We start from the raw sequence: 23,300 nt of genomic DNA on the forward strand, positions 1-23,300 counted from the left end.
AGTCATGACTTGACAATGTAATATATATGGCTGAGCATGAGCGTGACCAAGAGTGTGATGTGGCAACTGAAAAGGCCAATACGATCATAGTCTGCATCCATAGGAGTCTAGTGTCTGTGTGGAGGAAAGTCATATATCCATGGCTTGACATTAGTAAGACATATGGCTGAATGTGAGCCAAGAGTGGGATGCGGCAGCTGAAAAGGCCAATGCGATTATTGTAGGCTGCATCCAGATAGTGTCTGGATGGGGGAAATAATATAGGATGAGTGGCACCTGGCTTGACAGTAATACATAGTAGCTATCATCACCATCATCATCACAGAGTCTTACTAGACTACAAGATGAACATCAGCCAAGAGTGTGATGCAGCAGCGGAAAAGGCCAATGCGATGCTAGGCTGGATCCATCGGATTGTATTTTAACTGCTTGGCAAAATGGGGGTGAGGCTGGATGGCCTTTGGGGCACCTTCCGACTCTAGGAAAGAAAGAGAGGAGGGAAAGAAGGGAAAGGAGAGAGAGAAGGGGAAAGGAAAGCGAGAAGAAGGGAAGAAGAAAGAAAGATGGAAGGAAGGAAGGGAAGGAAAAGAAGGAAAAGAAGGGGGAAGGAAAGGAAAAAGGAAGGAAGAGGAAAGAAAGAGAAGAGAGGAAGGAAGGAGGGAAGGAAAAGAAGGGGAAGGGCAAAGAAAGGGACGTGAGAAGAAGGAGGGAGGAGAAAAAAAGGAAAGGGATGAAGGAAGGAAGGAAGGAAAGGAAAAGAAATGGAAGGAGGAAGAAAGCAAAGAAGGAAGGAAAGGAAGGAAGGGGAAAGAGAAAAAGAGGGAAGGAAAAGTAGGGGGGAAGCAAAGAAGGAAAGAAGGAAGGGGAAGAAAGGGAAGAGAGGGAGGAGGCCAGGAAGGAAAGGAGGAAGGGAGGGAGTGAGGAAGGAAGGAAAGAAAAGGAAAAAGAGTGAAGTATGGAGGGAAGAACAGGAAAAAGGGGAAAGAAAGGGAAGTGAGAAGAAGGAGGGAGGAGAAAAAAGGAAAGGGATGGAGGAAAGAAGGGCAAAGGAAGGGAAGGAAAGGCAAGGAAAGGAAAGGAAGAAGGGGAGAAAAAAGGAAGGAATGGAAAAGAGGAGGGAAGGAAAAGTAGGAGAGAAGCAAAGAAGGAAGGAAGGAAGGAAGGAAGGAAGGAAGGGGAAAGGAAGGGAAGAAGGGGAAAAAAGGAAGGAAGGAAGGAAGGAAGGAAGGAAAGGGAAGAGAGGAAGGAGAGAGGGAAGGGAACAGGAAGCTGAAAGGAAGGGAAACGAGGAGGAGGAAGGAAGGAAGGAGAGGGGAGGGAGGGAGGGGGGGAGGAAGGACGTGCTCGGAATGCAGAGAGAGCGTCGGGGCAACGGCTCCCCGCCCGGGTCTCTGCTCGGAAGCCTCCCCGCATCCCTCTCTCTCTCTCTCCTTCCTTCCTGGCTGCCTCGGGGGCGCGCCCGTGCCTGCCTTCCTCGTGCGCGCGCAGGGGCGGAGGAGGAGGATGGGGCTGGTGGGGGGCGCGCTGTGGCTCGTGGCCGCCCTCCAGCTCCTCCCGCCCGAGGCCTGCCGGGCCAAGTACGTCAAGGGCAGGATCCGCACCAAGGAGGTGAGCCTGCGGCCAAGGGGGGGGGGGCAGGGGAGGGGGGGGGGCTCTGGGTCTGGACAGGGAGGAGGAGGAGGAGGAGGAGGATGAAGGGCCTCTGGGTCTTGCAAGACCAAGAGCAAGGCGATGATGATGATGATGATGATGAAGAAGATGATGATGATGAGGATGGGGGTGATGAAGAAGGGGCCTTTGGGTCTGGCCATGGCTGAGGAGGAGGATGAGGATGATGAAGGGCCTCTGGGCCTTGCAAGACCAAGACGATGAGGATGATGAAGAAGATGATGATGATGAAAAAGGGTCCTTTGGGTCTGGCCATGGCTGAGGAGGAGGATGAGGATGATGAAGGGCCTCTGGGCCTTGCAAGACCAAGACGATGAGGATGATGAAGAAGATGATGATGATGATGGGCCTTTAGGTCTTGCAAGAGCAAGACGATGATGATGATTATGATGATGATGATGGGGTGATGAAGATGGGGCCTCTGGGTCTGGCCATGGCTAATGATGATGATGGTGGTAGGGATGATGATAAAGAAGGGCCTTTGGGTCTTGCAAGAGCAAAACAATGATGATGATGATGATGGGAGTGATGAAGAAGGGGCCTTTGGGTCTGGCCATGGCTGAGGAGGATGATGAGGGTGATGATGAAGGGCCTTTGGGTCTTGCAAGAGCAAGACGATGAGGATGATGAGGATGAAGGGGCCTCTGGGTCTGGCCATGGCTTGTGATGATGATGGTGGTGGTGGTGATGATGATGATGTTCAAGAAGGGCCTTTGGGTCTTGCAAGAGCAAGACAATGATGATGATGATGATGATGATGATGATGATGATGGGGGAGATGAAGAAGGGGCCTCTGGGTCTGGCCATGGCTTGTGATGATGATGGTGGTGGTAGTGATGATGATGAAGAAGAGCCTTTGGGTCTTGCAAGAGCAAGACGATGAGGATGAGGATGATGATGGGGGTGATGAAGAAGGGGCCTTTGGGTCTGGCCATGGCTGAGGAGGAGGAGGATGATGAAGAAGGGCCTTTGGGTCTTGCAAGAGCAAGATGATGATGGTGATGATGATGATGGGGGTGATGATGATGATGATGATGATGGACCTTTGGGTCTTGCAAGAGCAAGATGATGATGATGATGGGGGTGATGATGATGATGATGATGATGATGATGATGATGATGATGGGCCTTTAGATCTTGCAAGAGCAAGATGATGATAAAGAGGAGGAGGAGGATGATGATGATGATGATGATGATGGGCCTTTAGGTCTTGCAAGAGCAAGATGATGATGATGATGATGATGAGGATGATGATGGGCCTTTGGTTCTTGCAAGAGCAAGACGACGATGATGATGATGATGATGATGATGATGGGGGTGATGAAGAAGGGCCTTTGGGTCTTGCAAAGGTACCCCCTCTTTCCTGATGAGGAGGATGATGGTGATGATGATTAGTGAGGAAGGCCATACATAGTGACGAAGGGGCCTGGGTCTTGCAAGAGCAGCTTCCCCCCTTTTCTTGCCTGTGATGATGATGATGATGGTGATGAAGGGGCCTCTGCAGACTAGGACGCAGTGGAACAATGGCTTCAAACTACAGGAAAGGAGATTCCACCAGAACATCTGGAAGAACTTCCTCACAGTGAGAAGGGCTGTTCACCAGTGGAACTCTCTGCCCCGGACTGTGGTAGAGGCTCCTTCTTTGGAGGCTTTTAAGCAGAGGCTGGATGGGCATCTGTCGGGGGTGCTTTGAATGCAATTTCCTGCTTCTCGGCAGAACGGGGTTGGACTGGATGGCCCATGAGGTCTCTTCCAACTCTAGGATTCTAGGATTCTGCGTCCCTTGGTTCCTGGACCCGTGCCTGGCCTCTGTGATGGACTGGATTTCTTTATCGTGTCAGAAGCAAACTGAGGGGGCAAGTATGAGGGTGCAAGTTGTCAGGCACAGTAGAGTCATGCGCGGTAGAGTCACGCACGGCAGAGTCATGCGTGGCAGTCATGCGTGGCAGAGTCTTGCGCAGGATAGAGTCATGCGCAGTAGAGACATGCGCGGTAGAGTCATGCGTGGTAAGTCATGCGCGGTAGAGTCATGCGTGGTAGAGTAATGGCAGTGGAGTCATGCGCGGTGGAGTCATGGTGGCAGAGTCATGCGTGGTAGAGTCATGGCGGTAGAGTCATGGCGGTAGAGCCATGCGCGGTAGAGCCATGCGTGGTAGAGTCATGCGTAGAAGAGTCATGCGTGGAACAGTCATGCACGGTAGAGTCATGCGCAGCAGTCATGCATGGCAGAGTCATGCACGGTAGAGTCATGGTGGTAGAGTCATGCGTGGTAGAGTCATGCGTAGAAGAGTCATGAGTGGAAGAGTCATGCACGTTAGAGTCATGCGTGGTAGAGTCATGGCGATAGTCATGGCGGCAGAGTCATGCTTGGTAGAGTCATGGCAGTGGAGTCAATGCGCAGTAGAGTCATGGCGGTAGAGCCATGCGTGGCAGAGTCATGCGTAGAAGAGTCATGCGTGGAAGAGTCATGCAAGTTAGAGTCATGCGCAGCAGAGTCATGCGCGGCAGAGTCATGGCGGCAGATTCATATGCGGCAGAGTCATGCGCGGCAGAGTCATGTGTGGTAGAGTCATGGTGGCAGATTCATATGCGGTAGAGTCATGCGCGGCAGAGTCATGGCAGTAGACTCATGCGCGGCAGAGTCATGGTGGTACAGTCATAGCAGTAGAGTCATGGCGGTAGAGTCATGGGCGGTAGAGTCATGCGCAGCAGAGTCTCGCTTATCCAACAGGTTGCAGAAAACAGTGGAAAGAAAGAGGAGAGAAGAAGAGAAAGGCTTCCCAAAAAAAAATCCAGATCTGGGCTCTTCCTGAAACATAGAAAGCAATGCTTCATGTGAATCACTATCTGTGGGACTGAAGGGTGTCCTGCATTGGGTTGGTTCTGCTGCTCCAAGGCTGCCTTTTTGGCAAGACGGGCCGGGCCGGGCCCTTGGCTTTGACCGGTTTGCTCCCTTTTCTCTTTGGCCTTCTTCAGCCTCCGGTACGGTTTCCGTGGAAACGCCGAGCATGGGCTGTTGCCATGGGAACCGGGGATTTTTAAGGGGAAGGAGGCTGGACCCTCTTCCTCCTCCTGCAGCAAACAGTTTGGAGAAACATTGCAAGGAATTTGCAAGAAAGCGTTCTTTTCTTTTGGAAAAGACGCGGGAAAGGCGATGGACTGGGGTCCGATTAAAACGGCATAAGATATATATATATATCTTTTGCCATTTTAATTGGGCCCAAATCCATCCCGTTTCTGTTTCTTTTCCGATATGTTTGAAAATTATTTGCAGAACTGGACTCATCAGTCAAGGCTAAGGCTGCTGGTCTGAATAATGCCGCTTGCAACGTATGGATCTGCATGCATTGAACCCGTCAATGGTGCCCTTGCCTTACCACCCATTTGCAAAGTGCATTACTAGTAATGATAATGATAATAATAATAATAATAATAATAATATCAAAAATCAGAAACTCCTCTAAGCACAGCAGACAAAGAATCAGTACAAGAAAACCGCACTACAAACTAGAGCTGACAGCTGGCACAACAAAACATTGCATGGAAAGTTCCTTGACAAAATTGAAGGAAAAGCTGATGAGGAGAAGACCTGACTATGGCTCACAAATGGGACCCTGAAGAAGGAGACAAAAGGCCTGATCCTTGCAGCCCAGGAGCAAGCCATCAGGACAACGGCAATTAATAATAATAATAATAATAATAATAATAATAGAAGACCTGGCTCTGGCTCACGAATGGGACCCTGAAGAAGGAGACAGAAGGCCTGATCCTTGCAGCCCAGGAGCAAGACATCAGGACAAAGGCAATTAATAATAATAATAATAATAATAATAATAATAGAAGACCTGGCTCTGGCTCACGAATGGGACCCTGAAGAAGGAGACAAAAGGCCTGATCCTTGCAGCCCAGGAGCAAGACATCAGGACAAAGGCAATTAACAATAATAATAATAATAATAATAATAATAATAATAATAATAATAGAAGACCTGGCTCTGGCTCACGAATGGGACCTGAAGAAGGAGACAGAAGGCCTGATCCTTGCAGCCCAGGAGCAAGACATCAGGACAAAGGCCATTAATAATAATAATAATAATTATAATAATAATAATAGAAGACCTGGCTCTGGCTCACGAATGGGACCTGAAGAAGGAGACAGAAGGCCTGATCCTTGCAGCCCAGGAGCAAGACATCAGGACAAAGGCAATTCAGGCCAAGATCGAAAAATCAGCTGATGACCCAAAACGCAGAATGTGCAAGGAAACTGATGAAACCATGGATCATATCCTCAGCTGCTGTAAGAAAATCACACAGGCAGACTACAAACAGAGGCACAACTATGTGGCCCAAATGATTCATTGGAACTTATGCCTCAAGTCCCACCTCCCAGCAGCAAAGAACTGGTGGGACCACAAACCTGCAAAAGTATTGGAAAATGAGCACGCAAAGATACTGTGGGACTTCCGGATCCAGACTGACAAAGTTCTGGAACACAACACACCAGACATCACAGTTGTGGAAAAGAAAAAGGTTTGGATCATTGATGTCGCCATCCCAGGTGACAATCGCATTGATGACAAACAACAGGAAAAACTCAGCCGCTCTCAGGACCTCAAGATTGAACTGCAAAGACTCTGGCAGAAACCAGTGCAGGTGGTCCCGGTGGTGATGGGCACACTGGGTGCCGTGCCAAGAGATCTCAGCCGGCATTTGGAAACAATAGACATTGACAAAATCACAATCTGCCAACTGCAAAAGGCCACCCGACTGGGATCTGCGCGCATCATCCGAAAATACATCACACAGTCCTAGACACTTGGGAAGTGTTCGACTTGTGGTTTTGCGAAACGAAATCCAGCATATCTATCTTGTTTGTTGTGTCATACAACGTCGTTGTGTCAATAATAATAATAATAATATTACATAGTCCTAGACACTTGGGAAGTGTTCGACTTGTGGTTTTGTGATACGAAATCCAGCATATCTATCTTGTTTGCTGTGTCATACAATAATAATAATGATAATAATAATGTTGAATGAGATTAACACCCCAATACTAATAAGAGGCCCACCTCCCTTTGTTGGTGCCTTGCGCTCCATTCAATTAGCGATGCTAATTCATCTCCTGTTTATGGCAGTTGTTTGGGCCGTCAAGCAGCGTAGATAATGGTAATGGGATGGAGCCCAGCTTGAGGCTGCCGACGACGACAACGTTTATGTAACTTGCAAGCTGGGTTCAGTTAAGGCTGAGGCTAATCTCTCCCAAAATATAGATATGCTGGCCTCATTTTTCCAACGTCCAATTGCGCTACAATTCCCCATTTGCTGGGTGTGCAAATTCCTACAAGCTCAGGGGAAAGGCGTTGGACTACAAGTCCCAGCATCCCCTGCAAACACACAGCCATTGGGGATCGGCAGAGTTGCGGTCCCAAGTGGTCGCTGGAGGCCGATCCTAGGATCGCATTGCAGATCCCTCATAATAGTAATGATGAAAATGAGGAGGAGGAGGAATTTCTATAATAATATTAATAATAATAATAATAATAATAATAATAATAATAATAATAATAATGAGGAATCTCTAGATCCTTAATGATGATGATGGTGATGAGGAGGAATCTCTAGATCCTTAATGATGATGATGATGGTGATGAGGAATCTCTAGATCCTTAATGATGATGATGATGAGGAGGAGGAATCTTTAGATCCTTAATGATGATGATGATGATGATGAGGAATCTCTAGATCCTTAATGATGATGATGGTGATGAGGAATCTCTAGATCCTTAATGATGATGATGATGAGGAGGAGGAATCTCTAGATCCTTAATGATGATGATGGTGATGAGGAATCTCTAGATCCTTAATGATGATGATGATGAGGAGGAGGAATCTTTAGATCCTTAATGATGATGATGATGATGAGGAGGAATCTCTAGATCCTTAATGATGATGATGATGAGGAGGAGGAATCTTTAGATCCTTAATGATGATGATGATGATGAGGAGGAATCTCTAGATCCTTAATGATGATGATGATGAGGAGGAGGAATCTCTAGATCCTTAATGATGATGATGGTGATGAGGAGGAATCTCTAGATCCTTGATGATGATGATGATGAGGAGGAGGAATCTTTAGATCCTTAATGATGATGATGATGATGAGGAGGAATCTCTAGATCCTTAATGATGATGATGATGAGGAGGAGGAATCTCTAGATCCTTAATGATGATGATGGTGATGAGGAATCTCTAGATCCTTGATGATGATGATGATGATGATGATGAGGAATCTTTAGATCCTTAATGATGATGATGAGGAGGAGGAGGAATCTCTAGATCCTTAATGATGATGGTGATGAGGAATCTCTACATCCCTAATAATGTTAATAATGAGGAGGGGGAATCTGTAGATCTGTCATGATCCAGGCGACATCTACACAGTGCAGTTAATGCAGTTTGACACCGCTTGGCTCAATGCAACAGAATCCTGGGAGTTGTAGTTTGCAAGCCCTTTAGCCTTCTGTGCCCAAGCGTGTGGGTCCCATAACCTTGAGCCACAGCATTCAAAGTGGTGTCAAACTGCGTTGAGGCCGCCGTGTAGACGCACCCGGTGTCAGACCCACATTGACCGGGATCTCTTTGCCTTCCTCCCAGGACTGGGTCTTCCTCACGCGCTTCTGCTTCCTCTCCGACTATGGACGCCTCGACTTCCAGTTCCGATACCCGGAGGTACGTCTCTTTTTGCATTTGCTCTGTTGATCCTGGGAGTTGTAGTTTCACTAAGGGCGCATCTACACTATACAACAAATGCGATTTTGCAACACTTGCAACTGCCATGGCCCGATGCTATGTTGATCCTGGGAGTTGTAGTTTCACTAAGGGTGCATCTACACTATACGAACGAATGTGGGTTTGCAGCACTTGCAACTGCCATGGCCCAATGCTATGTTGACCCTGGGAGTTGTAGTTTCACTAAGGGCGCATCCACACTGTAAGAACGAATGTGGGTTTGCAACAATTACAACTGCCATGGCCCGATGCTATGTTGACCCTGGGAGTTGTAGTTTCACTAAGGGTGCATCTACACTATAAGAACGAATGTGGGTTTGCAACACTTGCAACTGCCATGGCCCGATGCTATGTTGACCCTGGGAGTTGTAGTTTCACTAAGGGTGCATCTACACTATAAGAACGAATGCGGGTTTGCAACCATTACAACTGCCATGGCCCGATGCTATGTTGATCCTGGGAGTTGTAGTTTCACTAAGGGCGCATCCACACTGTAAGAACGAATGTGGGTTTGCAACAATTACAACTGCCATGGCCCGATGCTATGTTGACCCTGGGAGTTGTAGTTTCACTAAGGGTGCATCTACACTATAAGAACGAATGCGGGTTTGCAACCATTACAACTGCCATGGCCCGATGCTATGTTGACCCTGGGAGTTGTAGTTTCACTAAGGGCGCATCTACACTATAAGAACGAATGCGGGTTTGCAACACTTGCAACTGCCATGGCCCGATGCTCTGTTGACCCTGGGAGTTGTAGTTTCACTAAGGGTGCATCTACACTATAAGAATGAATGTGGGTTTGCAACCATTACAACTGCCATGGCCCGATGCTATGTTGACCCTGGGTGTTGTAGTTTCACTAAGGGCGCATCCACACTATAAGAACGAATGCGGTTTTGCAACACTTGCAACTGCCATGGCCCGATGCTCTGTTGACCCTGGGAGTTGTAGTTTCACTAAGGGCGCATCCACACTATAAGAACGAATGCGGTTTTGCAACACTTGCAACTGCCATGGCCCGATGCTCTGTTGACCCTGGGAGTTGTAGTTTCACTAAGGGCGCATCCACACTATAAGAACGAATGCGGTTTTGCAACACTTGCAACTGCCATGGCCCGATGCTCTGTTGACCCTGGGAGTTGTAGTTTCACTAAGGGTGCATCCACACTATAAGAACGAATGCGGTTTTGCAACACTTGCAACTGCCATGGCCCGATGCTCTGTTGACCCTGGGAGTTGTAGTTTCACTAAGGGTGCATCCACACTATAAGAACGAATGCGGTTTTGCAACACTTGCAACTGCCATGGCCCGATGCTCTGTTGACCCTGGGAGTTGTAGTTTCACTAAGGGCGCATCCACACTATAAGAACGAATGCGGGTTTGAAACCATTACAACTGCCATGGCCCGATGCTATGTTGACCCTGGGAGTTGTAGTTTCACTAAGGGCGCATCCACACTATAAGAACGAATGCGGTTTTGCAACACTTGCAACTGCCATGGCCCGATGCTCTGTTGACCCTGGGAGTTGTAGTTTCACTAAGGGCGCATCCACACTATAAGAACGAATGCGGTTTTGCAACACTTGCAACTGCCATGGCCCGATGCTCTGTTGACCCTGGGAGTTGTAGTTTCACTAAGGGCGCATCCACACTATAAGAACGAATGCGGTTTTGCAACACTTGCAACTGCCATGGCCCGATGCTCTGTTGACCCTGGGAGTTGTAGTTTCACTAAGGGCGCATCCACACTATAAGAACGAATGCGGTTTTGCAACACTTGCAACTGCCATGGCCCGATGCTCTGTTGACCCTGGGAGTTGTAGTTTCACTAAGGGCGCATCCACACTATAAGAACGAATGCGGGTTTGAAACCATTACAACTGCCATGGCCCGATGCTCTGTTGACCCTGGGAGTTGTAGTTTCACTAAGGGCGCATCCACACTATAAGAACGAATGCGGTTTTGCAACACTTGCAACTGCCATGGCCCGATGCTCTGTTGACCCTGGGAGTTGTAGTTTCACTAAGGGTGCATCCACACTATAAGAACGAATGCGGTTTTGCAACACTTGCAACTGCCATGGCCCGATGCTCTGTTGACCCTGGGAGTTGTAGTTTCACTAAGGGCGCATCCACACTATAAGAACGAATGCGGTTTTGCAACACTTGCAACTGCCATGGCCCGATGCTCTGTTGACCCTGGGAGTTGTAGTTTCACTAAGGGTGCATCCACACTATAAGAACGAATGCGGTTTTGCAACACTTGCAACTGCCATGGCCCGATGCTATGTTGACCCTGGGAGTTGTAGTTTCACTAAGGGTGCATCCACACTATAAGAACGAATGCGGTTTTGCAACACTTGCAACTGCCATGGCCCGATGCTCTGTTGACCCTGGGAGTTGTAGTTTCACTAAGGGCGCATCCACACTATAAGAACGAATGCGGGTTTGAAACCATTACAACTGCCATGGCCCGATGCTATGTTGACCCTGGGAGTTGTAGTTTCACTAAGGGCGCATCCACACTATAAGAACGAATGCGGTTTTGCAACACTTGCAACTGCCATGGCCCGATGCTCTGTTGACCCTGGGAGTTGTAGTTTCACTAAGGGCGCATCCACACTATAAGAACGAATGCGGGTTTGAAACCATTACAACTGCCATGGCCCGATGCTATGTTGACCCTGGGAGTTGTAGTTTCACTAAGGGCGCATCCACACTATAAGAACGAATGCGGTTTTGCAACACTTGCAACTGCCATGGCCCGATGCTCTGTTGACCCTGGGAGTTGTAGTTTCACTAAGGGCGCATCCACACTATAAGAACGAATGCGGTTTTGCAACACTTGCAACTGCCATGGCCCGATGCTCTGTTGACCCTGGGAGTTGTAGTTTCACTAAGGGCGCATCCACACTATAAGAACGAATGCGGGTTTGAAACCATTACAACTGCCATGGCCCGATGCTATGTTGACCCTGGGAGTTGTAGTTTCACTAAGGGCGCATCCACACTATAAGAACGAATGCGGTTTTGCAACACTTGCAACTGCCATGGCCCGATGCTCTGTTGACCCTGGGAGTTGTAGTTTCACTAAGGGCGCATCCACACTATAAGAACGAATGCGGGTTTGAAACCATTACAACTGCCATGGCCCGATGCTATGTTGACCCTGGGAGTTGTAGTTTCACTAAGGGCGCATCCACACTATAAGAACGAATGCGGTTTTGCAACACTTGCAACTGCCATGGCCCGATGCTCTGTTGACCCTGGGAGTTGTAGTTTCACTAAGGGCGCATCCACACTATAAGAACGAATGCGGGTTTGAAACCATTACAACTGCCATGGCCCGATGCTATGTTGACCCTGGGAGTTGTAGTTTCACTAAGGGCGCATCCACACTATAAGAACAAATGCGGTTTTGCAACACTTGCAACTGCCATGGCCCGATGCTCTGTTGACCCTGGGAGTTGTAGTTTCACTAAGGGCGCATCCACACTATAAGAACGAATGCGGTTTTGCAACACTTGCAACTGCCATGGCCCGATGCTCTGTTGACCCTGGGAGTTGTAGTTTCACTAAGGGTGCATCCACACTATAAGAACGAATGCGGTTTTGCAACACTTGCAACTGCCATGGCCCGATGCTCTGTTGACCCTGGGAGTTGTAGTTTCACTAAGGGCGCATCCACACTATAAGAACGAATGCGGTTTTGCAACACTTGCAACTGCCATGGCCCGATGCTCTGTTGACCCTGGGAGTTGTAGTTTCACTAAGAGCACATCCACACCATAGGAATGAATGAGGTTTTGCAATACTGAATAGAATGAATAGGATTTGGCAACACTTTGTGGCTCAATGCAGTGGAGTTGTAGTTTTATTAAGGGCACATTTACACTGTAGAACGGCCCAGTGCTATGTTGACCCTGGGAGTTGTAGTTTCACTAAGGGCGCATCCACACTATAAGAACGAATGCGGTTTTGCAACACTTGCAACTGCCATGGCCCGATGCTCTGTTGACCCTGGGAGTTGTAGTTTCACTAAGAGCACATCCACACCATAGGAATGAATGAGGTTTTGCAATACTGAATAGAATGAATAGGATTTGGCAACACTTTGTGGCTCAATGCAGTGGAGTTGTAGTTTTATTAAGGGCACATTTACACTGTAGAACGGCCCAGTGCTATGTTGACCCTGGGAGTTGTAGTTTCACTAAGGGCGCATCCACACTATAAGAACGAATGCGGTTTTGCAACACTTGCAACTGCCATGGCCCGATGCTCTGTTGACCCTGGGAGTTGTAGTTTCACTAAGAGCACATCCACACTATAGGAATGAATGAGGTTTTGCAATACTGAATAGAATGAATAGGATTTGGCAACACTTTGTGGCTCAATGCAGTGGAGTTGTAGTTTTATTAAGGGCACATTTACACTGTAGAACGGCCCAGTGCTATGGAAACCCTGGGTGTTGTAGTTTCACTAAGGGCGCACCTCTGCTGTACAATTAATGCTGTTTCACAACACTTTGTGACTCGACGCTATAGAGACTTTGGGAGTTTTAGTTTCACTAAGGCACACCTCCGCTGTATGGAATGATGGCCGTTTGGCACCACTTTGCAGCTCCAATGCAATGGGGATCCTGGGAGTTGTAGTTGGCATTCTGTGGGGGAGAAGGCCCAAGGCCTTGGGGAACGACAACTCCCGGGATCTCCTGTTTATTCCTTCCTCGCTTCCCTTTTTTGCAGGCGAAATGCTGCCAGAACATCCTCCTCTATTTTGACGACCCTTCGCAATGGCCGGCCGTCTACAAGAAGGGCAATAAGGTCAGTTCGGGTCAAGCGGGCGGTCAGTTTTCTCATTAAAGATTGCAAACAGGTCCCATCATCCACAGACTGGCCCGCTATAGAGCCATGCCAGTGGAGCCAGAGAGAACCTTTCTCTAACTGGATCCCATAATCCAGTGGATGCTGATCACCGGTGGATTTAGAGATCTCTATTAGTATACCTGTCTATAACAACAACAACAACAACAACAACAACAACAACAACAACAGCAGCAGCAGCAGCAGCAGCAGCAGCGGCTTTTAAAGCAATAATAATAATAACAATAATAATAATAATAATAATAATAATAATAATTTTATTTATTACCTGTCTCTCCTAGTCCCACTCTCTTCTGTGATATTATTATTTTGTGTCTTTGCACGTGTGTGTGTGTGTATAATCTAATATATATATATAGAGAGAGGGGGGATTTTATATCTATATATATACATATATGAAATGATGTATATTACGTACATAAAACCATGGTGAAACCAGAGTTGTTGCCTGGAACTCCAGATTAAAACTCACCTATGCAATAGAATTGAAAGAAAACTGGATTAAAATGTTTCATCGCTGGTATCTGACTCCCCAAAGATTAGCAAATTTTAATAATAAAAATTCAAATAAGTGCTGGAAATGCAAGGACCAAGTGGGAACCTTTTTCCACTGCTGGTGGACTTGCAAGGAGGCAAAAAGCTATTGGAAGAAAATTAAGCAAGAAATACAAAAGATGTTGCAAATTAATATAGAACTGAATCCCAAATATTTTCTCTTGGGGATGCTTGACATAAAAAGTGACAAAAATAAAGAAATCCTTTTCAGTTATCTCACTACGGCGGCAAGAATAGTATATGCCAGCTACTGGAAAAAGAAAGAAACCCCGAAATTGAGCTGTTGGCTAAATAAGGTTTTGGAAATAATGAATATGGACAAACTGACATATTTACTAAAAAATAATTACGGCATTCCGAAAAAACAAACAAACTGGGACGAGATAAAAAAGTATTTGAGGGAGAGACAAATGAGGGTGATAATTTAACCCTTAAAGAAAATAAATCGACAATGAGGAAAGATAGAGAATAGGCTGATATTGACTTAGACAATATGAATAGAGGGTTAAAGAAATGGACTAAGGACTGTAACTACTTCAAGTATCTGTGTAAAAGATGGAAGTGACAAATTTTATTCTTTATCTCTTTTATTTCATTTTATAATCTTTTTTTATTTTTATTTTCTTTTTGTATTACCTCTTTCTCCTTTCTTTCTTCCCTTTCTTTTCCCTCTCCCCCTTTTATTAGCTTTCTGCACCTATACTTTCAATGACTTTGTTTGTTCTCACAGTCTCACTGAAAATATTATCTGGAAACTCAATAAAATTATTTAAAAAAAAAAAAAAGAAACCAGAGTTGTCTAGGTTGGGGATGCTGGGCGGTCAGCTCAAAAGAGTTTCCTTGTGGAGAGAAAAATAAAATAATAAGGATGATCCTAATAATAATGAAAACGTTCTTTTCTTCCTTCTTCTCCCAGGATTGTCTGATGAAGGAGTCGGTCATCCGTCCGGAAAACAACCAAGTCATCAACCTCACCACCCAGTACGCCTGGTCCGGGTGCAAAGTAAGGACACGGCTCTCTCTTTTCCAGGCATTATCATCATTATAGCAGACACGTCATAGGAGTGGAATAACGTTAGACGATTTCTCTGTTTTAAAATAAAACCCGTTTCACGCAGGTCGGGGCCAAATATAACCCAACCTTTGCCCAAATAAAAATCAATTGAACAACATACTGTATATACTCGAGTATAAGCCTAGTTTTTCAGCCCTTTTTTAAGACTGAAAAAGCCCCCTCGGCTTATACTCAGGTGACGGTCCTGGTTGGCTTATATTTGGGTCAGCTTATACTCGAGAATATATGGTACATTTATTATTTTTCTCTGTTATTATTGGTATTATTACATTTATTCTTCTTCTCTATTATTGTTGCTACTATTACGTTTATTTTACTCTATTTTTATTATTATTAATACATTTATTATTTCACTCTGATCTTATTACAGTAGAGTCTCACTTATCCAAGCCTCGCTTATCCAACGTTCTGGATTATCCAATGCATTTTTGTAGTCAATGTTGTGATATTGTGATATTTTGATTCTAAATTCATAAATACAATAATTACTACGTAGCATTACTGCATATTGAACTACTTTTTCTGTCAAATTTGTTGTATAACATGATGTTTTGGTGCTTAATTTGTAAAATCATAAACTAATTTGATGTTTAATAGGCTTCTCCTTAATCTCCCCTTATTATCCAACATATTTGCTTATCCAGCATTCTGTCGGCCCATTTATGTTGGATAAGTGAGACTCTACTGTATTTTACTCTATTTTTATTATTATTAATAATACATTTATTATTTGACTCTGATCTTATTATTATTATTGCATTTATTATTTTACTCAATTTATTATTACATGTATTATTTTCCTGTATTTATTATTATTATTACATGTATTATTTTTCTCTATTATTGTTGCTACTATTACATTTATTTTGCTCTATTATTATTATCATTAATGCATTTATTATTTCACTCTGATCTTATTATTATTGCATTTATTATTTTACTCTATTTACTATTACATGTATTATTTTCCTGTATTTTTTTAATTATTATTATTATTATTGCATGTATTATTTTACTCTATTATTATTCAAAGGATACATAAGCACATTTACATTGAAGAAGATGAGAATCATGATTTGATCAGAGTTGGACAGTCTTATCTTAAATTTGAGCTTTATGTAAATATTCAAAAACATTGAACCTACTGATGCCTCAATTAATGTGATTTTATTGGTATCTATTTTTATTTCTGAAATTTACCACTCTCAGCTTATACTAGAGTCAATGTTTTCCCAGTTCTTTTGTGGTAAAATTAGGTGCCTCGGCTTATATTCGGGTCGGCTCATACTCAAGTGTATACAGTATATATATATATATACACACACACACTTCAATTTTCTATTTTCCTTTTCTCTTTTTTTCTCAGCTTTTGATGGAAAACTCGGAGCGATACCTGAGCTGTGCCAGCGGCCGAAGTTTCCGCTCCGTCCGCGAACGGTGGTGGTACGTGGCTCTCAGCAAGTGCGGGGTGAGTCTATTTCCCCCAACAACAACAACAACAACAATAATAATAATAATAATAGGCCACCCTACTGGGATCTCCACGCATCATCCGAAAATACATCACACAGTCCTAGACACTTGGGAAGTGTTCGACTTGTGGTTTTGTGATACGAAATCCAGCATGTCTATCTTGTTTGCTGTGTCATAATAAAATAATAATAATAATAATACATCACACAGTCCTAGACACTTGGGAAGTGTTCGACTTGTGATTTTGTGATACGAAACCCAGCATGTCTATCTTGTGTGCTGTGTCATAATAAAATAATAATAATAATAATAATAATAATAATAATAATAATAATACATCACACAGTCCTAGACATTTGGGAAGTGTTCGACTTGTGATTTTGTGATACGAAACCCAGCATGTCTATCTTGTGTGCTGTGTCATACAATAATAATAATAATAATAATAATAATAATAATAATAATACATCACACAGTCCTAGACACTTGGGAAGTGTTCAACTTGTGGTTTTGTGATACGAAATCCAGCATGTCTATCTTGTTTGCTGTGTCATAATAAAATAATAATAATAATAGTAATAATAATAATAATAATAATAATAATAATAATAATAATAATAATACATCACACAGTCCTAGACACTTGGGAAGTGTTCGACTTGTGATTTTTTGATACGAAATCCAGCATATCTATCTTGTTTGCTGTGTCATAATAAAATAATAATAATAATAATAATAATAATAATAATAATAATAATACATCACACAGTCGTAGTATTATAAAAGCTGGATCTATGAAAAGCAAGCAAATAGTAAAAACGGGGAATCTGAGTTCAAAGAGTTACGTCCATAAAAGCCAAAAGTCCAAAAATCCCTTTAGGAAAAGTCTCTGAAACAATTCCACCGAGATATGGAAATGCAAGGTACATAAATTCAAGGCAGGCAAAACTAGACCTTTGTTGTGGCCCATAGGGGAAATAATACCAAAATAAATCCTTTTGGGAGGCTTAAAAAAAGGAACGGTTTATTTTAAGGAAAACCAGCTTTTACCTTTTATGAACTTTTACCTCTTATTTCCTAATAAACTACAAAAGACTACGATGTGTGTGCAGCCTGGTGTCTTTAGCAAGGTGAAGCTAACCAGAGGTTTGACAGGTCCTCTGAATGTCTTCCAGCCTCTCCTTCCTCATCTTCTCAACACTCAGAAACTGAAGTTTTCAGATGCTTTTTCCTCTTTTCCTCGGCAGGGCGATGGGCTGGAGCTGGATTACGAGATGATCCTGACCAACGGGAAATCCTTCTGGACCCGGCACTTCTCCGCGGATGAGTTCGGTAACTCCCTTTCCAAATTGCTGTTTTATAGGATTCAAGGGATTTAAAGGATCCCAAAGCATCTGTATTGCAAACTTTGGTCCCCCAGGTGTTTTGGACTACAACTCCCACAATTCCTAACACCCATACAAGCCTCTCTCTCTCTCTCTCTCTCTCTCTCTCTATATATATATATATATATAATGTAATATATTGTAATCATAATATAATAACATACAGTAGAGTCTCACTTATCCAAGCTTCGCTTATCCAAGCCTCTGGATTATCCAAGCCATTTTTGTCGTCAATGTTTTCAATACATCGTGATATTTTGGTGCTAAATTCGTAAATACAGTAATTATTGCATAGCATTACTGCGTATTGAACTACTTTTTCTGTCAAATTTGTTGTATAACATGATGCTTTGGTGCTTAATTTGTAAAATCATAACCTAATTTGATGTGTAATAGGCTTTTCCTTAATCCCTCCTTATTATCCAAGATATTCGCTTATCCAACATTCTGCCAGCCCGTTTAGCTTGGATAAGTGAGACTCTACTGTATTATATTATTATACAATTATAATACATTACACTATGTAACACTATGATTTTTGTTCCTGGTTGATAAATGTTGTTTCCGAATAGGTTCTATCATAAAAACATGGAAATGCAAAACTGTATATTATGATATAACTAGCTGTGCCCGGCCACGTGTTGCTTTGGCTTGTCTGGTGGTGTTGGTGAGAAATTGTTGAGGTCGTGGTGGTATTGAATGTCTGTTGTATGGTTGTCTTTATGTTTAGTATGCACACTGAAGTGGATTATATGGCAGTGTGGAGTCAAGATAATCCAGTTCAAAGCAGATAATATAAAATTCTAAATGAGTAATATAGCTGTGTGGAAGGGCCTTGAGTCTACACTGCCATATAATTCAGTTAAAATCTGATAATCTGTGGAAGAGGCCTAAGTGAGGCCTAACTGTGCCTGTCCCCTGGGCTGAGGAGGTTGCTAGGAGACCAAGTGGGCGGAGCTTAGCCTTCAAACTGGCAGCAATTGGATAAAAACTATTATTCCTCTCCCTGTAATTAGGACTTTATATTTCTTTTCTTTTTTGTTGTATCAACCTAGAGCCATGAATTATGGGTTGTGTTGTCAAATTTTGAGGTTGGGGGGCCTGTAGTTTTGTTGTTTTGTCCGCTGCCCTGATGCCATCACTCTTTTATATATATAGACTAGCTGTGCCCGGCCACGCGTTGCTGTGGCGAAGTCTGGTGGTATGGGAAATAAAGTATTGAGGAATTGGCGGTAGTTAAGGTAAAGGGTAAAGGTTTCCCCTGATGTTAAGTCCAGTCATGTCTGACTCAGGGGGTTGGTGCTCATCTCCATTTCTAAGCCGAAAAGCGGGCGTTGTCCGTAGACTCCTCCAAGGTCATGTGGGATGACTACATGGAGCGGCGTTACCTGCATTATTCTATCCCAGTAATTATTTCATATTAAAGAAGAATCTCACTTATCCAACATTCGCTTATACAACGTTCTGGATTATCCAACGCAGTCTGCCTTTTCATAATCAATGTTTTTGTAGTCAGTGTTTTAAATTAATTGTGATATTTTAGTAGTAAATTTGTAAATACAGTACAGTAGAGTCTCACTTATCCAACATAAATGGGCCGGCAGAACGTTGGATAAGCGAATATGTTGGATAATGAGGAATTAAGGATAACCCTATTAAACATCAAATTAAGTTATGATTTTACAAATGAAACACCAAAACATCATGTTAGACAACAAATTTGTCAGAAAAAGTAGTTCAGTACACAGTAATGCTATATAGTAATTACTGTATTTACGAATTTAGCACCAAAATATCACGATATATTGAAAGCATTGACTACAAAAATGCGTTGGATAATCCAGAACGTTGGATAAGCGAGTGTTGGATAAGTGAGACTCTACGGTAAATACTACATAGCATTACTGCGCATGGAACTACTTTTTCTGTCAAATTTGTTGTATAATACGATGTTTTGGTGCTTAATTTGTATAACGATTACCTAATTTGATGTTTAATTGGCTTTTCCTGAATCCCTTCTTATTAACCAACATATTCACTTGCCGGCCTGTTTATATTGGATAAGTGAGACTCTACTGTATATTTCTAATCTTAAATTATCTGCTCAGAACTGGATTATCTGAGGCCCTTTCTTCACAGTTGTATAAAATGCACATTGAAGTGGATTATATGGCAGTGTGGAGTCAAGATAATCCAGTGCAAAGCAGATAATATAAGATTATAAATGAGTTATATAGCTGTGTGGAAGGGCCTTGAGTCTACACTGCCATATAATCCAGTGCAAATTAGATAATCTGTGGAAGAAGCCTAAGTGAGGCCTAAATCAGCCTGTCCCCTAACTGAAGCCTGGCTGTCCCTTGGTTGCTAGGCAACCAAGTGGGCAGAGATTAGCCCTCTAAACTGGCAGCAATTGGATAAAAAAAATTATTGCTCTCCCTCTAATTAGGACTTTATTTTTCTTTTCTTTTTGTTGTATCAACCTTGAGGCGTGGATGATGGGTTGTGTTGTCAAATTTTGAGGTTGGGGGGCCTGTACTTTTGTTGTTTTGTGAATTGCCGTGATGCCATCACTCTTTTATATATATAGATATATTGATATAATTATATATATATATATATATATATATATATATATATATATATATATATATATATATGATTATCACAGAATCCTAGAGTTAGAAGGCCATCCAGACCAACCTCCTTCTGCACCATGCAATCCTTCCCGACAGATGGCCACCCAGCCACAGATATGATTAGATATATTTTAGAATCCTGGAGTTGGAAGGGGCCCCCAAAGGCCATCCAGTCCAGGCACAAGGCGTTCTTCTGGGTGTTGAGGCGGAATCTCCTTTCTTGCCATTTCAGGGATCCTGGAGACGGACATCACCTTCCTGCTCATCTTCATCCTGATCCTCGTCATTTCCTGCTACTTTGGCTGTGAGTCAAACCATCGTCCTGATCTCTGAATCCAAAGCAGAAGGAGAGGGATGCCAATAACGCTCTAGGAGAGAGAGCACCCCAGAGGCCATCTAGTCCAACCCTTTGCAATGCAAGCCTTTTCCCATGGCTTCCTCCCACTTATTTTTTATTATTCCCAGATCTGTTGAAAGGGAGGCAGCTGCTGCACACGACGTACAAGATGTTCATGATGGCGGCCGGAGTGGAAGGTGAGAGACCGGCCTTCGTATTTGGATCCTTTATGTCTTGAATTTGGGGGACACGTTGTTGTTGTTGTTGTTGTTGTTGTTGTTGTTGTGTGCCTTGAAGCCATATCTAAATTATTATTATTTTGTTGTTGTTGTGTGCCTTGAAGCCATATCTAAATAATAATAATTATTATTTTGTTGTTGTTGTTGTGTGCCTTGAAGCCATATCTAAATAATAATAATAATAATAATAATTATTATTATTATTATTTTGTTGTTGTTGTGTGCCTTGAAGCCATATCTAAATTATTATTATTTTGTTGTTGTTGTGTGCCTTGAAGCCATATCTAAATAATAATTATTATTATTATTATTATTATTTTGTTGTTGTTGTGTGCCTTGAAGCCATATCTAAATAATAATAATAATAATAATAATTATTATTATTATTTTGTTGTTGTGTGCCTTGAAGCCATATCTAAATTATTATTATTTTGTTGTTGTTGTGTGCCTTGAAGCCATACCTAAATAATAATAATAATAATTATTATTATTATTATTTTGTTGTTGTTGTGTGCCTTGAAGCCATATCTAAATAATAATAATAATAATAATTATTATTATTATTTTGTTGTTGTGTGCCTTGAAGCCATATCTAAATTATTATTATTATTATTATTATTATTATTATTATTATTATTATTATTATTATTATTATTATTTTGTTGTTGTTGTTGTTGTGTGCCTTGAAGCCATATCTAAATTATTATTATTATTATTATTATTATTATTGACACAAAGGCATAGTATAACACAGCAAACAATATATATATGATGGATCTCATATTATTATTATTATTATTATTATTATTATTATTATTACTACTATTGACACAAAGACGTAGTATAACACAGCAAATGAGATATATAGGATGGATTTCTTCTTCTTCTTCTTCTTCTTATTATTATTATTGACACAAAGACATAGTATAACACAGCAAACAATTTATATATGATGGATTTCATTATTATTATTATTATTATTATTATTATTATTATTACTATTGACACAAAGACGTAGTATAATACAGCAAATGAGATATATACGATGGATTTCTTCTTCTTATTATTATTATTATTGACACAAAGACATAGTATAACACAGCAAACAATTTATATATGATGGATTTCATTATTATTATTATTATTATTATTATTATTACTATTGACACAAAGACGTAGTATAACACAGCAAATGAGATATATACGATGGATTTCTTCTTCTTATTATTATTATTATTGACACAAAGACATAGTATAACACAGCAAACAATTTATATATGATGGATTTCATTATTATTATTATCATCATCATCATCATCATTATTACGTTTGATGTTGTTCTTGTAAATGCATATGACCATTGGTTGGAGCATCAATAAATTTCTTCTTCTTATTATTATTACTATTATTATTATTTCAATCCCACTTTACCTCTAACAGCTCTTGACAGAATTTTGGGGTTTGTTGTTGTTGTGTGCTTTGAAGTCACATCTGACTTATGGATGGTGTGATATAACAGTGATTATAATGTTTATATGTTTTCATGTGCTTTTTAACACTTAATATTTACATTTCAAATTGAATGTATTTAATTGTCTGTTGTCCAAAGGCATCAAGTAGTTGCCATATGTAAAGCCGCCTCGAGTCCCCTTCGGGGTCGAGAAAAGTGGGATATAAATAGAGCAAATAAATAATAATAATAATAATTGGTCCAAAGCCTCTCCGGCCATGTCTGGGGATTCTGTGTTATCGCCAGACCAAAGCATGATCTTCCTGATCCTCGTCCGCCTCTCCTTGCAGTTCTCAGCCTGATGTTCTTCTGCATCTACTGGGGACAATACGCCAGCGACGGGGTCGGGAACGGAAGCCTCAAGATCCTGGGTGAGAAGAACCACGGGCCACGAGACGGGGACGGACGGACGGACAGACGGACAGGCGCACTGCCGGGATGCCGGGCAGGGCTCGGTCCTGCCTTTGCAGTCCTGGGCATGCTGCTTAATGCTTTCCGTTTCTCCTTCTCCTTCTTTTCTTCTCGCCTTCTCTCCCTTTCCCCCTTCTCTTTCCTTCCTTTTCTCATTCCTTCCTTCCTTCCCATATGTCCTTCTTCCCTCCCTTTCCCCCTTCTTTTTCTTCCTTCTCTCATTCCTCCCTCCCTTCCCTTCCCTTCCTTCTTCCTACCCTTTCCCCCTTCCTTCCTTCCTTCCTTCCTTCCTTCCTTCCTTCCTTCCTTCCTTCCTTCCTTCCTTCCTTCCTTC

At 42.5% G+C, this 23,300-nt stretch overlaps 1 protein-coding gene across 1 annotated transcript; it reads left to right on the forward strand.

The window, feature by feature from the left end:
- Positions 1-1,202: 1,202 nt before the first annotated feature.
- On the forward strand, positions 1,203-22,926 carry tmem145 (transmembrane protein 145; the record flags this gene model as incomplete). Its single annotated transcript, XM_062966845.1, is given in 9 exon segments — positions 1,203-1,608; positions 8,325-8,399; positions 13,208-13,285; positions 14,817-14,903; positions 16,342-16,443; positions 17,696-17,780; positions 20,702-20,773; positions 20,935-21,003; positions 22,846-22,926. Coding segments are annotated over 9 exon segments (754 nt in total), but the record flags the coding sequence as incomplete, so codon positions are not given.
- Between the last annotated feature and the right edge of the window lie 374 nt (positions 22,927-23,300).

This window comes from Anolis carolinensis, unplaced genomic scaffold (assembly GCF_035594765.1).
Source record: "Anolis carolinensis isolate JA03-04 unplaced genomic scaffold, rAnoCar3.1.pri scaffold_36, whole genome shotgun sequence".
NCBI classification, from domain to species: Eukaryota; Metazoa; Chordata; class Lepidosauria; order Squamata; family Dactyloidae; genus Anolis; species Anolis carolinensis.